The sequence below is a fragment of the Mustela nigripes genome, chromosome 14 (genome assembly GCF_022355385.1).
Source record: "Mustela nigripes isolate SB6536 chromosome 14, MUSNIG.SB6536, whole genome shotgun sequence".
NCBI classification, from domain to species: domain Eukaryota; kingdom Metazoa; phylum Chordata; class Mammalia; order Carnivora; family Mustelidae; genus Mustela; species Mustela nigripes.
This window is the reverse complement of record NC_081570.1, coordinates 70,900,279-70,915,575: the sequence shown is the minus strand read 5'-3', so window position 1 is coordinate 70,915,575 and position 15,297 is coordinate 70,900,279. Positions and strand designations below refer to the sequence as shown.

The 15,297-nt window shown below is 38.5% G+C and overlaps 1 protein-coding gene across 7 annotated transcripts in view; it reads left to right on the top strand.

Moving 5' to 3' along the window:
- The window catches only part of SSX2IP (SSX family member 2 interacting protein), a 43,605-nt gene extending 28,582 nt beyond the window's left edge, over positions 1-15,023 (top strand). For 3 of the 7 annotated variants that reach the window (XM_059375275.1, XM_059375274.1, XM_059375273.1), the window contains exons 8-14: positions 38-227; positions 3,237-3,387; positions 5,590-5,726; positions 6,062-6,235; positions 9,326-9,440; positions 9,737-9,902; positions 14,163-15,023. In XM_059375275.1, coding sequence (XP_059231258.1) covers positions 38-227; positions 3,237-3,387; positions 5,590-5,726; positions 6,062-6,235; positions 9,326-9,440; positions 9,737-9,902; positions 14,163-14,337 — 1,108 coding nt within the window. In that variant the 3' untranslated portion in view covers positions 14,338-15,023. The remainder of the gene's footprint in view (positions 1-37; positions 228-3,236; positions 3,388-5,589; positions 5,727-6,061; positions 6,236-9,325; positions 9,441-9,736; positions 9,903-14,162) is intronic. The other 4 variants (XM_059375279.1, XM_059375277.1, XM_059375276.1 and 1 more) reach the window with 4 other exon arrangements.
- Positions 15,024-15,297: the final 274 nt, after the last annotated feature.

Genomic DNA, 15,297 nt, shown 5'->3' with positions numbered 1-15,297 from the left:
GTGTGTTCTTTCTATAACTGCATTTTCATACTGACAGTTTCTTCCTCAGGAATGAAGATGAAATGTATAAAATTCTCTTGAATGATTATGAATATCGTCAGAAACAAATCCTAATGGAAAATGCTGAACTTAAGAAGGTTCTTCAGCAAATGAAAAAGGAAATGATTTCTCTTCTTTCTCCCCAAAAGCAGAAACCTAGAGAAAGAGCAGATGATAGTACAGGAACTGTAAGTGGCTCTTTCCTCTCTAATAGAGTTTCGGATTGCTAAGTCAAACAATTTAGACAGTAGCTAGGTATTCCCATTGGGGACACCCTTGGTATTTTGGACAGAATGCTCATTGCTCTGCTACCCCTAGTCACTGTGACAATGACAACAGAATGTTCCTGTGTGTTTCTAGACGTGGCCTGAGAAATGATGTAAGTGACCTCCCAGGGACTTACTCTGTGCCACACACTGTGATAACCACTTTATGAACATGTCTCATTTCATTTTTCTAATTCAGTGTTTGCATATCATAATTATCCCCATTTTATAGCTGAGAAAACTGACGCACACTCGTCTCATTAGCCAAGTATCACAGGTGACAGAGCTAGGATTTAAATTCAAGTTTGTCTCAGCCCAGAGTTCATGTTTTTAACCACTCTGCTGAGTATCCTCTAAATAGTTTAGGTATTGTGTACTTTAAGCAGGCTTGACTTTCGGAATGAAATGTTTATTAACTTTGGGAACCAACTCATCATTCAGTCCAGAAATTTGCAGAATGAACTTTATGTTCTGGTCCCCGGAAAGAAAAAGCAAAAAGGAATTTCGACTCCTTCCTTTGTCTCATTTGGGACTGTTACAACAAACTGCCACAGACTGGGTGGTTAAAAACAACAGAAAATTATTTTTTACTGTTCTGGAGCTGGGAAGTTCAAACTTGGGATACTAGTAGGGACAGTGTCTGGGGGAGAGTATGTCCTCCTGGTTGCACATTGCCGGCTCCTTGTACCCTCATCCTCCTATGCTGGGAAGAGGAGGAGCTCACTGGAGTCCCTTTTTAGGGGCACTCATCCCACGCACGAGGACACGACTTTTCATGACCTCCTCACTTCCTAAAGGCCCCACCTCTGAACACCTGCACATTGGGCCTTAGAATTTCACCATGAATTTGAGGAACATGAACATTCCGTCCATTGCATCATTCAAGAAGCTCTTTTGGGGAGATGGGGCATAGGCCACAGTAATGGTTACACATCTTAGGAGCTGTAATAGGGTGATACAAACGTGCTGAGCAGAGGAAGTGTGGCAATCAAGGAAGGCCTCACAGACAAGAGTGACCTTTGAATTGGCTCCTCAAGTTTTGGGGGTAGAAGTGTGTGACACAAGGGGAGTAATATATGCGGAGGTCTAAAAACAAATCATGTAATGGGGAACATTTCTTTTAACTCAATCGCTTTACATGTTTAAATTCTAGAGTCAGGCAAGTGACTAAAATCTGAAAATAAAGTAGATGGGGACTGCTAATTATCAGCAAGTCATCAGAACGTATTTTATAAACCTGTATGAGGGGATTATTTACCTTGTGGTATCACGATTAAGCACATCCCGCCTTCTACCTCTTTTTTCCTTAAAAAAAAAAAAAATTACCTGAATGGCTTTGAAACTCCCAATCCAGGACCTGCTTGACCTCCGTCCGCCTTTTCTGTCCAAGTCTGTCACTTTTTGTTGTGTACGTGCACAAAGCCCTCTCCAGAGTGAGCAGTTCCCATTACTCCCGCAGCGTCTGCAGTTTTTGGCCCCATTCTTTACTAACATTACCAGCATGTATTCAGCGCAAGCAAGGAGCCCTTTCTCAGATGTTTCAATTCCCCTCTCCTTGCCACTGCAGCCAGTGGGGAGTCTCCTATATAATTCTTAAAAATTCAGGTGTTGACCTTTGGAGACGCAATAATCTCTTAAGTAGATTTCTTGTTTTTAAAAGATCTGCTTTTCTAGAATTTTTTTCTCTTGCAATTTAATTCTATTCCTTCTTTTAAGGATTTTGGAGCTGTTATAGCAAGAGGAATAAGATTAACCTTAGAATGCCCAGGTAGCCTTGAGGTTTCATGAATTTATTATTGTGCTTAAGTATAGCTGCAACACATAGCCAAAATTCAAGTTAATTTTTTATTTTCAGTGTGTGGTTTCAGTTTCATTCAGTCTGGGCAGTGTGAAGCAATTATTGTTCATTTTTTTAAATAATGGAATTATAGTATTCTGGCGTGCTTTAACACACAGAAGGTGTGGCTCCTTGGAAGAATTCCTGGCAAGTAGCTCCAACCTGCTTCCCCTGGGAGACCTTGACCTCTGGCAGCCTTTGATACAGTTCTCCCCTTCTGAGTCACTCCTTCATTCCTGCTGTACCTGCCTGTGGGAACAGTCTGATCAGCATTTCTTTCATCTTTGATCTGTTTTCTTTTTTCCCCAGCAAGATATTTTATTGTTCATATCAAGGAAGTATATCTCTGTCCACTTTCCTGGCTGTTAACAACAAATTTAGGACTTTGCAGATTATTATGCAGATATGTGTGTGTGTTTATAATAATACATATTATTATTTATGTAGCTGCAGATTATTTTGACATAATATATGTTAGTATTGTTTGCCTATGTTCTTTATCCTGCTTTGATTCTGTATGATTCTTTGTCAGTGGTTTGCTGTATTTTCCTATGATTTAGTGTCTTGGTAGAGTAAAAAGAAAAAGAATCCCTAGTTTTATTTTTTAAAATTATATGAAAAAAATAGGATTCACAGTTGCTTTTATTTTGTAGATAACCTCACTGGTTTATTTTTTTAAACAGACTAGGATGGGAGATAAGTTGATCTAACTTCAGATCTCAATTCTACCTCTTGGCTATATGATAATGGGCAGTATCTCTACTTCTCTAAGCATCATTTTTCCCACATTGTAACATGATTTGGGAATTAAGTAGCATGTGAGAGCTCTAACATAACACTGGACAAGTAGAGAATAACTCTTCCTCACACAGCTCCATGACTCTTATCACTAACTATATTTGGATTCAAAGTCATATTTGATGAGGCCTGAATTGGAGAATTTCTGTCTTTAATATTAGGTCATATATGCATAAGAGGCAGCACAGAAATGATTTTGATAGGTATCTCTGATAATCAGTTTGATTACTACTGTCTTAGTATCTGGAGCCATTTTAAGATACTAGTCTTTCCTTCTCAATCTCTCTTGCTTGTAGGTTATCTCTGATGCTGAAGAAGATGCTGGGGAACTGAGTAGGGAGAGCATGTGGGACCTTTCCTGTGAGACTGTAAGAGAGCAGCTTACCAACAGCATCAGAAAACAGTGGAGAATTTTGAAAAGTCATGTAGAAAAACTTGATAACCAAGGTAACTTACTGTCTTGGTGCCTGCAAAGTGAGTTGTGACACTCAGTTCTTAATTTCAGTCACTTGGAAAGTCACGTCAGGGGCTCAGACCCTGAAGTACTGGAGCTCAGTTTGGTGGTTTGATAATCCACCAAAGCTTCTATCTACTTCTGGAGGTGAGCTTTGAACCTCACTGAGAAATACTTTCCCCTCAGTGAATCTTTCTCTGAACCATGGATTCTGAGTGCAACGTACAATTGAATAAGGTGAACTGAGTCTCTTCCCGATCTTGGAAATTAAGAATTTATTCGTGATATGGTATAAATATGAGCCCTTTGCTTATTATTCCTAGATATTTGCATACTCCTGGTTCCTACTAATTTATTTTTAAGTTACTTTCAGAATAATAGATGTTTAATATAAAATATCAATTAAGAAATATATGAAGTAGAATTCAGGTTTCTTTTTCTTGTTCATGACACTTTACAGTTTGGTGCTTATCTTTCTGGATTTTTCTGTAGGCATTTACAAAATATATATTTTTTGAAGATTTTATTTCTTAGTTTGATAGAGAACACAAGCAGGGGGAGCAGCAGGCAGAGGGAGAAACAGACTCCCCACTGAGTAGGGAGCCCAATGTTGGACTTGATCCCAGGACCCTGGGATCATGACCTGAGCCAAAGGCAGACACTTAACTGGCTGAGCTACCCAGGCACCCACAAAATATTTATTTAAAAATATATAAAAACCTGGGGTGTCTGGTTGGCTCAGCATCTGACTCTTGGTTTCAGCTTAGGTCATGATCTCAAGATTGTGGGATTGAGCCCCATGTGGGGCTCTGCACTCAGTGGGGAATGCTTGAGATTCTATCGCTCCCTTCTCCCTTTGCCCCTTCTGCTGCTCATGCACATGTACTTGCACTCTTTCTCTGTAAAATAAATGAATAAGATCTTTAAAAATATATATATATATATATGTATATATATATATACACACACATACACATATATAAACAGAAATTGAACATTACATATTTTTTTCTACACTGCTTTTTTCATTTAACACTGTATTTTAAATGGTTTTTTGTTTGTTTGTTTGTTTGACAGAGAGAAATCACAAGTAGATGGAGAGGCAGGCAGAGAGAGAGAGAGAGGGAAGCAGGCTCCCTGCTGAGCAGAGACCCCGATGCGGGACTCGATCCCAGGACCCCGAGATCATGACCTGAGCCGAAGGCAGCGGCTTAACCCACTGAGCCACCCAGGCGCCCTAACACTGTATTTTAGACACCATTCCCTGTCACTGCAGATAGTATAGATTTACACTAATGAATGTATTCTTAATATTTATATTTGTTAAAGTTTGCATGCTTTTAAATCAAGAAAAAGTTTCTGCTCAGTAAATGAAGTCTGTTGAAAGAAAAGTTATTCTAAATGTCAGAAGTCATAAAATCACTGTCAGTTGTCTTCAGTAGTAAAGGGTAATCAGCAACATTTTGTGCCAAAATTAATTTACATGAGATTTTATTGATGTCAGTCTCCATCTCTTAGTAAATGGCAAGTGTGTTTAGACTTTGTTGAATAGGAATTTACAAGCTTTGTAGCACTGCATTGATCTTTGAAGAAGAGTCCAAAGTAGTTTATGGATTTGTTAATTATTTTTCTCTTTTGTGAATATCGATTGTCCATTATTTTAAGATTTTACTTATTTATTTGAGAGAGTGAGCAAGCGAGAGAGAGAGAGAGAGAGTGTGCGCGAGCAGGGTGAGGGACAGAAGGACAAGCAAACTGCCTGCTGACCAGGGAGCCCAACGCAGGGCTTGATCCCTGGACTCTGGATCATGACCTGAGCTGAAGCCAGATGCTTTTAGGTTATTAGGACATAGTCTTGGGTAAGTAGGGATTACAGATTAAATGTTCATAGTAGAACTATTAGTAAAGATATCATTTTAGTCCCAAAATGGTACGAATTTATAGTTGTCATGAATACCTTATAATAAGTTGCTTTGCTTTTCAAATTTTTTTATACTGCTAAAATACTATAAATTTAGTTGTATTATTATAGCTTATGAAATTTTTAAAGGGCAAAGGGAATAAGTACCTTTTAGGAAAACCTATGAGAGTCTAGAAAGACAAGTTCTGAGAGCCTTGATTTTTAACTATAATTCTAAAAGCACCATAAACTGAGTGGTGTAAAAACCTACATCAAATGACTGGTTTTATGTTAGTTTCAAAGGTACACCTAGAAGGTTTTAACGATGAAGACGTCATCTCACGACAAGACCACGAACAAGAAACTGAAAAACTCGAGTTAGAAATTCAGCAGTGTAAAGAAATGATTAAAACTCAGCAGCAGCTTTTACAGGTTGGTGTGAGTTGCCTTATCAAGCTGTTTTCCTGTGAAGAGTGGTCAGGATTTTAACTGAGCCTTGCTAGATTGTTCCTCCTGTATCTCAGAAGATCTGGAGCGTTGGTCGTTTTTCTGCTCTCAGCTCAGTTCTTGGCTTGCTGACAGGTACAATGTACGCTGTTCCTCAGGCGGGACTTCGCCAGCTGGAAAATGAGAATCCTTGCTTGTCTTTCTGGTTTTTCATCATTTCTGTCCTTCCCTGAAAGTTTGACCCTGCTTCCCTTGCTCTAATTTTAACGGGGAGCATTGCAGGGACCCCCTGGAACTTACTATGTTTCCAAATTTAATAGCAGCAGCTCGCTACTGCATGTGACGATGACACCACTTCCCTGCTACGAGACTGTTACTTGCTGGAAGAGAAGGAGCGTCTCAAGGAAGAGTGGTCCCTGTTTAAAGAGCAAAAAAAGAATTTCGAGAAGGAAAGACGAAGCTTTACAGAAGCGGCTATTCGCCTCGGCCTAGAGGTATTTTCAACAAGTAGCTTTCCTTGCAGAGCTTTGGGGAGTTCTAGGGAGGTGCAGCAGACTGCATCCAAGTTCTGCCTTTGGTTGTTTCTTTGCTATCCGGTGTTTGTTTTTTCCAAGTATTTTACCAGTGATCTTATAACTGGAAGGGATTGTAAGCACGTGAACTACTTTAGAAGGATATTGTTCTGCCTTTACCGATTTGGGAATTGAAACTTTTCTTTTTAGAAAACCATAAGCATCCATTATCCCCTTTGGGTGGGCTTTCTACTAATGAGTATTTAGCTTCCTACAGGAGATCTCTCTTGGACACTTGTGATCTGGCCACTGTCAGTAGCTACAGCATCAAAAGACAGTGCGACTGAGAGCCTGTTTGTTGTTTAGGAAGCGGGAGAGGGGAGTATGAATGGAAACTCTCCCCCCCCCCCACCCCAGTGATATGTACATACCCCTTCTACAGCTCGCTTTTTAATTGAAAATTTGTTAACCCTCATATTTCCCTTTCAAAAATTGTAGAAGTAATGTGTTGAACATGGTTTCAAAAATAAAAACCTGTATAAAAAGCCACAAAGTGAAAAAATATCACCCATTCTTACTGCCAGTTTCATTCCTCAGAGGTAACAACTAACTTGTAATTCTTCTGGGAATTACTGTTTTAACTTTAATATACTTCAGCCTTTTCCCCTTGATAAAAGTCTGTTGATTCCCCTGCTATGAAAAATAAAGAATTTCTATCCTTATCATACCTCTCATCTACACTGTTCCTCACTGTGTATGTGTGTATATATATATATATATATATGACTTCTTCATCATATTATTAACATTTTTAACCTCACTTTTTAAAAATGGTTTCTTATGGTTGACTTTTTCTTTAACTATTATATTTAATGCTTCCATTTCATGTTTGCTCCTCTTGAGACAGTGTCCGTTTATCCCAATGAAAGCTGAAATTCTTTTTTTTTTTTTTTTAAAGATTTTATTTATTTATTTGATAGACAGAGATCCCAAGTAGGCAGAGAGGCAGGCAGAGAGAGAGGGAAAGCAGTCTCCCTGCTGAGCAGAGAGCCCACTGTGGGGCTCGATCCCAGGACCCAGGGATCATGCATGACCTGAGCTGAAGGCAGAGGCTTTAACCCACTGAACGACCCAGGTGCCCCGAAAGCTGAAATTCTTGGAGTCACCCTTGTTCCACTTCTCTTGTCCCTCTTCTTCCCAGTTTTTGTCTGTGCTTTTCTTTTTCATTGTCAAGTGTTAGCCTGTGAAGTAATCCAGGTGTAAGTACTTTGGGTAAGACTGAGACTTAACACTTGAAAGAACACTGACAGCATCATGATTCTGTAAATGTTCATTCTCTGACCTAGTAATACATTTGGCCACATAGAAAATATTCTGTGTTATTAAGACTGCCGCCTGGAAGAGAATCTTTTATATATACCTGTATAGTGAATCCCTTGACTTCTTTGTACCTTTATGATTTCCTGACTCACATTCAGCTTATGTTATTTCTCATGTTATCTTCTTTCTTGGGTTCCTTTTTCAATTTGCTATATTACCTTCTTGAGTAATTTTTTTGGTAAGTATTGTGTGAGTGAAAAGTATACTGAATTCTAGAATATCCAAAAATAAATTCATATGATTGGTTTGTCTGGATACAGAATTTAGTTTCCAACTTTTTCTCTCAAAACTTTTGAGTTACTCCCTTTCTTCGGCTGTTTGGTTTTACTAGTGAGAAGCCTGGTTATTATATATATTTATATATATAGCCTACTTAGTCAATATCCTGCTTTGTTTTTGCCTTCTCTCCTTCTTTTCTCCATCTTTTTATCTTAAAGTTCCAAAATTTTACTAGGATATATCTAGGCGTAGCTCCTTTTCAGCCTCAAGACACTGTATTTCTTCCATTTAGGGATATTTTCTTTAGTTCTGTATTTTTTCCTTCTCTAACTTTTCTTGCATTCTGGAATGATTTTACTAGGCAAATGGTTGGCCTCTGACTATATCTATAGATTAACTTTATGTTCTGAATTCAGAGATATTTTCTCACTTTTAACTCTTTCCTTCATCCACTGAGTTTTTATTTTAGATTTTTTTTTTCTTGTGTCCTCATTTTTTGCTTTTCCTTATATAGCACTATATTATTTTACAGATGTGTTCATAAATCTGATCATTTGTGTCAGAATTTTTTTAAAAGGGCCTCTTGAACTATCTTATCTCTGGTCCAATCTCTTTATTTTGGCTATTTTTCTGTCATGCTCTTAGTTTTCTTCAAATGTCTGGCGATGCATGATTTTGTATTGAATTTAGGAATGAAAGACTATGTTATGTTTAAAGTAACTAGCATGGAAGTCCTCCACAGCTGTGAAAATCTGTCTCCTCAATAGCTAACTTTCTCAGAAAATTTGCACCAGCATTTTCTCCTAACTTCAGGGAACCTATTTCTGGGTCTCTGTCTCCCAGCCTGTTTCAAGAGATACTCTGGTTACTTGGTGTCCTGTTCCCAGCTCTCTGTAGGAGAAACTATCTGCCTCTGGGCATTGGGGCCACTGGGGCCAGGGAAGGATGAGAAGGAAGCGTGAGCGACCTGAGGGCTGAGGGTGAGTTTAGGATTATCAACTGTTGGAAAGGGGAAGGTCTGACATGTGCCCTCTTGTGGTTTAGTGGTGATGGCTGCCGGCGCTGGTAGATGGTAGAGGCTGAGAACAATGCCTGGTAAAGTTACAACTCCTTTTTCTCAAGGGATTCATTTGCAGTGGATATTTTTCTGTTGTTTGTAATTCTATATTTATAATGTTCTGTATGTTCAGGAGTTTAGCTAATATGCTATGATTTTTGTTTTTGGATTGTCCATTTGAGTTTACTCAAAACAGATGTGAAAATAGTGATGAGTTGTTTATTGATTTTTTCTTTCTTAAATATAATTTACTTAAATAAAATTTTTCTTAGTTTTCTAGGTTAATTCATTTGACTTACAAAATCTGTATGATAGCCAGAAAGCAAACACCAACAACTACAGAAGTCATGGGAAATGCCAACAATGTGAATGTTGAAATATTGATCAATATTTCTTTGGTTTGCTTGTTATGATAGAGAAAGGCATTTGAAGAAGAAAGAGCCAGTTGGTTAAAGCAACAGTTTTTAAATATGACTACATTTGACCACCAGAACTCAGAAAATATGAAACTTTTCAGTGCCTTCTCAGGAAGTGAGTACTTCGTTAACTCTTTAATCAGAAAATGCATGTAAATAGATACTGTCCATTATTAATAGGCAACTTTGCAGATCACCAAATATTTTTAAAACTAGATCCTTATATGTTTATGGAATATGCAGAAGAGATGGCGAGATTAGATCAACCAGAGTCAAGGGCTAGAGGGGCCACCCACCTTAACTTGTTCTACCCCAGACCTCACCCCCTGCAGAAGATCATCATAATTAATACCCTTCACCTTGTTGATACCTCACCATACACACTTACTATGTTCTTTTCTCTCTTCACAGGTTCTGATCGGGACAGTCTAACAGTGCACTCAAGGCCACGGCAGAAGAAGCCTCACGGCGTGTCTAACGGATCTCTGGTTTGCGCATCCAAACTTACTAAGTCTCTTCCTGCTTCTCCTTCTACTTCAGACTTTTGCCAGACACGTTCCTGTGCGTCTGAGCATAGGTACTGGTCTGTAGGTGATCTTTGCATGTTTCTGTCCCACTGCTGGAGTTGCATTGTTGAGGGCAAGTTGGCATGTCTGTGGTGTTAGCAATGGTAGTGGCTTTGGAGAGCATTTAGTAGGTTGATCATTTGTTGTGCAAGTATTTATTGGGCAGCCATCGTGTAAGGACACCTGTTAGGTGCTGGGAAGACAGTAGTGAGCAAGGTAGACCTGGTTCCATTCTGCTGGGAGTGAAATCATATGATGTTATTCATTTCACTTCACATCCAAAGAACAATTTAAAAACAGTCTTATTTACAGGAATCACTTAGTATTTTGAATTCTTTAATTTTATTAAATAGAAGGATATTTTCATCATCTTTGTAGAATATTATATTTTAAAATTTCTTTTGCTATTCCCATTTTATTGGTGTTGAAGGGCAAAGAACTGAGAAAAATGTCCTCATAGTGACTGGTAAAAATCTGTGCTCAAAAATGACAGGGTCACAAAAAGTTGTTCCCCAACCCCAGGAAACCCATATATTTCTTTTCTTTTTTCTTTTTTTTTTTAACCCATGTATCTCTATTAACTGGTACGTTTTGGTATTTTTCTCTGTGTCAAGTTGTTAAATCACCTTATAAGGTGGAAAATCAGCATTTTGCCTCAGAGCCTATTCCAAGGTTAATTAGCTAAGCACATAGAACATTCCTAGTGAGAGAGGAATTGAAAAGAGCAAAAGGATACTTTGGAAAGAGTGGTGGTGATCTCTCCTCTTAACCAAGTGGGAGATGGTAGCATGAGGGGTGGTGTGTTTGGCAGGTTCCCTAGAGAGCAGGTTTCGGAGCTCTGGTATGCTTGACCTGTGGTTGTGAGAGGCTAGTCTGGACGTAAGTGTTGAAGAAGCCCATTAGCCCGTGGACCAAGAATTGTTGAATAAATGAATTTAAAAATGAAAATATGAAGCTTAAAAAGAATAAGACCCTGTATGTATTGTTAATTTGTAAAAAGAGTAGGACCCTAAATATTGAGGGGCCAAAAAGAGCGTGGGAAGAGTCCTCCAGGCAAGTGTTCCACCTGAGGCGGAACACTGGTGTGTCTGTGGAGGACGAGTGGTGTTAGTGAGCAAGACCAAGAGGGGAGAGGGGTGGTAAAGGGTGGGCAGATGTCACACCCTGTAAGGCCCTGGGTGAGTAGATGAGGAAACCAGCTTTATTATGTAGAAGTTCAGCTATCTACAGGTGAAGAGAGAATAAAGTCATGATGCCCTATGTACCCATCACCCAGCTTCAACAATTATCAACTCATGACCATGTTGTTCATCCTTAACCCCATTCTGCTATCCCCACACACATGCACATATTTGACTTCTCATTTGTGAAGTATTTTAGTCTGTATTTGTAGGATTGGATTATTGTTCTGAGGGCAACAGAAAAAGCATTGGAGATGGTTAAACAGGAAAGTGAAAAAAAAATCTGTTTGAAAAGGTGACTGTTTTCTTACATGGGAAAAAGACTATAGGATCCCATGCTAGATGCCAGGAAACACAGTTAGGAGGCTCCTGGGGAGTTGCAGTGAGATGGTCACAGTTTAGGCAAGGGTTGTAACATGAAGGCAGACCTGATGGGATCAGTTAAGAGCCAACAGATTGACTAATGGGTGAGTTTGAAAGTTTGGGATTTACAATAAAAAAATACTGTAAGTTCAGTATTGTCTTATACAGAATGTTATTAAACTCCCAAATTTGACCAATCAGAACCACCTGTATAAATAACACAAATTCTAGTTACCGTTTTCAGCTGTGTTCTCTATCCGAGAGAGAACATAGCAGTTGCCTCGATTATTTTTATGTCTCTATAATTCTTACTTTTTAATCTAATTATTTTTAGTTAATAAATATTTGCATTAATAATCCTTTAGGACATTATTTTGTGCTAATAAAGGTAAGTCCAGCATTTAGTACCTACATGAGATTTCAGTGATGATACATTTAGAGCACTTAAAACAGTACTTGGTCCATTATCAGCCATATTGGTCCATATTCAGTAGCAGGCTATGAAAATGAAAATACATGTAAACATATATGGATTATAAAAGTGCTTTTCTCCTTCATGAATTCCGAGGGTTAAACAACATCAGTGACATAGAAACAATTTTTTTTTAAGATTTTTATTTATTTATTTGACACAGAGAGAGACAGCGAGAGAGGGGACCACAAGCAGGGGGTGGGGAGTAGGAGAGAGAGAATAGGCTTCCTGTTGAGTAGGAAGCCCAGTGGGTGTGGGGTTTTGATCCCAGGACCCTGGGATCATGACCTGGGCTCAAGGCAGATGCTTAACCACTGAGCCACCCAGGTGCCACCAAGAACCACAATTTTAAGCATAAAGAAATTCCATTGAGCTATTCATGTTCATGGTCATTGGCTTCTGAAGATAAAACACAGAATTGAGTTACTAGTTATCAGGAGAGAAGCTGTGGAGCTTGACATAGTTCTCAAAATTTTAAGTTATTTGGTAAATTTGGACTCCTTGCTCCTGAAGCACCTTGGATCTGGGTTGTAATAAGATTATAACAAAATGATAAGAGTATTTATAGCTAATTTCTACATCAACAACCTCATTGCTTCTACACTGTAGAATGGAAAATTTTACACAAAGTAATTTAGGTCCAGAATTACAGAGAAAATTTAGTTGATCATTGAGCTTATTTTGTCTGAGATGGCAAGGTTTCCCAGGGCTGAATTATAAGCAAGTTCTTTTTTTAAGTATTGGCAAATAAGCGTAAATAAAATTTTTAATTGTTTTGGGTTTCGATTTTTAGAATTAAAACAACTTTTTTTTTTTTTTTAGGATTGGCACATTGAGTTTGAGTTAGTAAGCCAAAGTGACAAAAAATGCATATTTAGGGGAAAAAATGTATATTTGTGGTAAAAATGTTTCATTTGTTGACTTAACTCCTTAGATCTGAAAGTAGTCATTTAGGCAGATTTTTTCAAAAAGATTTTATTTTTTATTAGAGAGAGAGAATGGGTGAAGGGGGTGATGTGCAGGGACAGAGGGAAAAGTAGATTCCCCACTGAGCAGGGAGCCTCACCTGGGGCTCCATCCCAAGACCTGGGATCATGACCTGAGCCGAAGGCAGATGCTTTAACCCACTGAGCCATCCAGGCACGCCAGATTTTTTGTTTTGAGGTTGGTCGCAGAATACCTCTCAGATTGTGTCATTGAAGGGTAGCAGCTGTGTCTGTGTTCAGACACTGAGATTGTTACCCCCAGACACAACTGAGCATTGGTGTAAGCGCTTAATGTGTGTTAACTCAGTTCCATCCGCCTCTATGAGGTAGATGCTATTATTATTTCCATCTTACAACTGAGGAAGCTGAAGAAACCGTGACTAGTGAGCTGAACAGGCCAGTGGGGATGAGCCTAAACCCTCTGACTTTAGAGTCTCAACTCCTTACTGCTGTGTCAACACTCGTTAAATAGCTGTGCGGGGCAATGGCTGGGTGGAGGAAAGCTTGCATGAGCAAATGGATGTGTGAGGAATAAAACAAAGAGATTATTAAATAGTGGCAGGAAGACAGGGACATAAGGATATATGAGCTTTCAAATTTCACACGTTGTGTCTATCTTAGGCCTCAGCTGTGTAGAGAATGTCAGAGTAGACCAAAGAAATAAGTAGATGGGTAAACAGATAAAAAGGTAGATAGATAGGCTAAAAGTGACAAATTAGGACGTTTTGAAACACTTCTTTGTTCCTAATCTGTGTGTCCTCAGATTTTACTTAGCATAGGACAAGGGGCGGTTGGACCTTCAGGCAGAGCTTAAGTATAAAAGAAGGAGGAGATGATTATTAAGATCTTTCTGATGGAGGCTTAATATTCCATAGAATACCCAACTTTTGTAGCAACATGGATGCACTGGAAGAGATTATGCTGAATGAAATAAGTCAAGCAGAGAGAGTCAATTATCATATGGTTTCACTTATTTGTGGAGCATAACAAATGGAATGGAGGACATGGGGAGATAGAGAGGAGAAGGAAGTTGGAGGAAATTGGAAGGAGAGCTGAACCATGAGAGACTATGGACTCTGAAAAACAATCTGAGGGTTTTGAAGGGGCGGGGGGTGGGAGGTCGGGGTACCAGGTGGTGGTATTATAGAGGGCATAGATTGCATGGAGCATTGGGTGTGGTGCAAAAATAATGAACACTGTTATGCTGAAAGTAAATAAAAAATAAATAAATTAAAAAAAAAAAAAGATCTATCTTTCTTTTCCCAACAGCTCCATCAGTGTACTGAACATAACTCCTGAGGAAACTAAACCAAATCAGGTTGGAGGAGAAGGTGCAAGTCCAAAATGGAGCATGGCCTCGGGCCCTGGATCACAGGAAGGTTGCTACAGTGGCTGCTCCTTGACCCACACGAACTCCCATGTAGAAAAAGATGACTTACCTTAGACATGCAGCCTGGACTTGTTCTCACAAACACGTGCACCAGATTGCACATCTCAGCTGAAACAGGGTGTGTCATAAAGTCATAAAGTCCATCGTCTCTGATAATTTAAGATGGTCTGAGGTGTTTGTTTGGACTTTCCTGTTCCTCCCCCAAAGAGCTAAAATGTTGAATCTATTTAAAAGGATATAAAAGCTTTGGATATGTATTTTTAGTAACAGAAGCATCTGGTTCTGTGAATAGAGGAATGTATATGTTTGGATGGGAACAGAAGCACTAGAATGAGTTTCCTCTTATAGGTATTAAAAAATAGCACTTTTAAGAAACTGATTATTGTAAATGTTTTAATTTTGTCTCATATGTAGTTGGCATTGGAAGTTTAGCCTTTACTTGAATGTACACTGTAGATTTTTAACAAAGCAAGTTCTATATTTATTATGTTTAGTGTGATTTGAAATTTCCTCTTTCATATGTTTTAAATAAAGTGAAATTTATGTATGTTTTGTACATAGATATACATGATTATGTTAAGAGGCTTTAAGATTTAAAAATTTTACACATCCATAATTATAGTATTTCATGCCAATAAAATTTTTTTAGTGGTATTCTGTTTACAGATGTGTTAGAGCCATTGCCACATTATGTTCAAGAATTTTTTGAATGCATCTGAGCAATAAATACTCAAAAGCTGTTCCATGAAGCTGACTTCTTTAGATAATTATCACTACCATTACATTTTTGAGATTTCTAGAGCAGCAGACTTTTATATATTTTGGATATTATAATTTTTCGAAGAACTTCTGATGATAGGTAGGAGAAGCAAGACAACAAAAGTACCTTGGATAAACAATTAAAGAATATTGTTTTAAGATATTTGGGGTGAGAGAAGATATTTAAGGTACCTGAATAGAGATATTTTCTTTACTACATGAGGACCAGTCCCGCAACCACAACTTCGGGCTTGG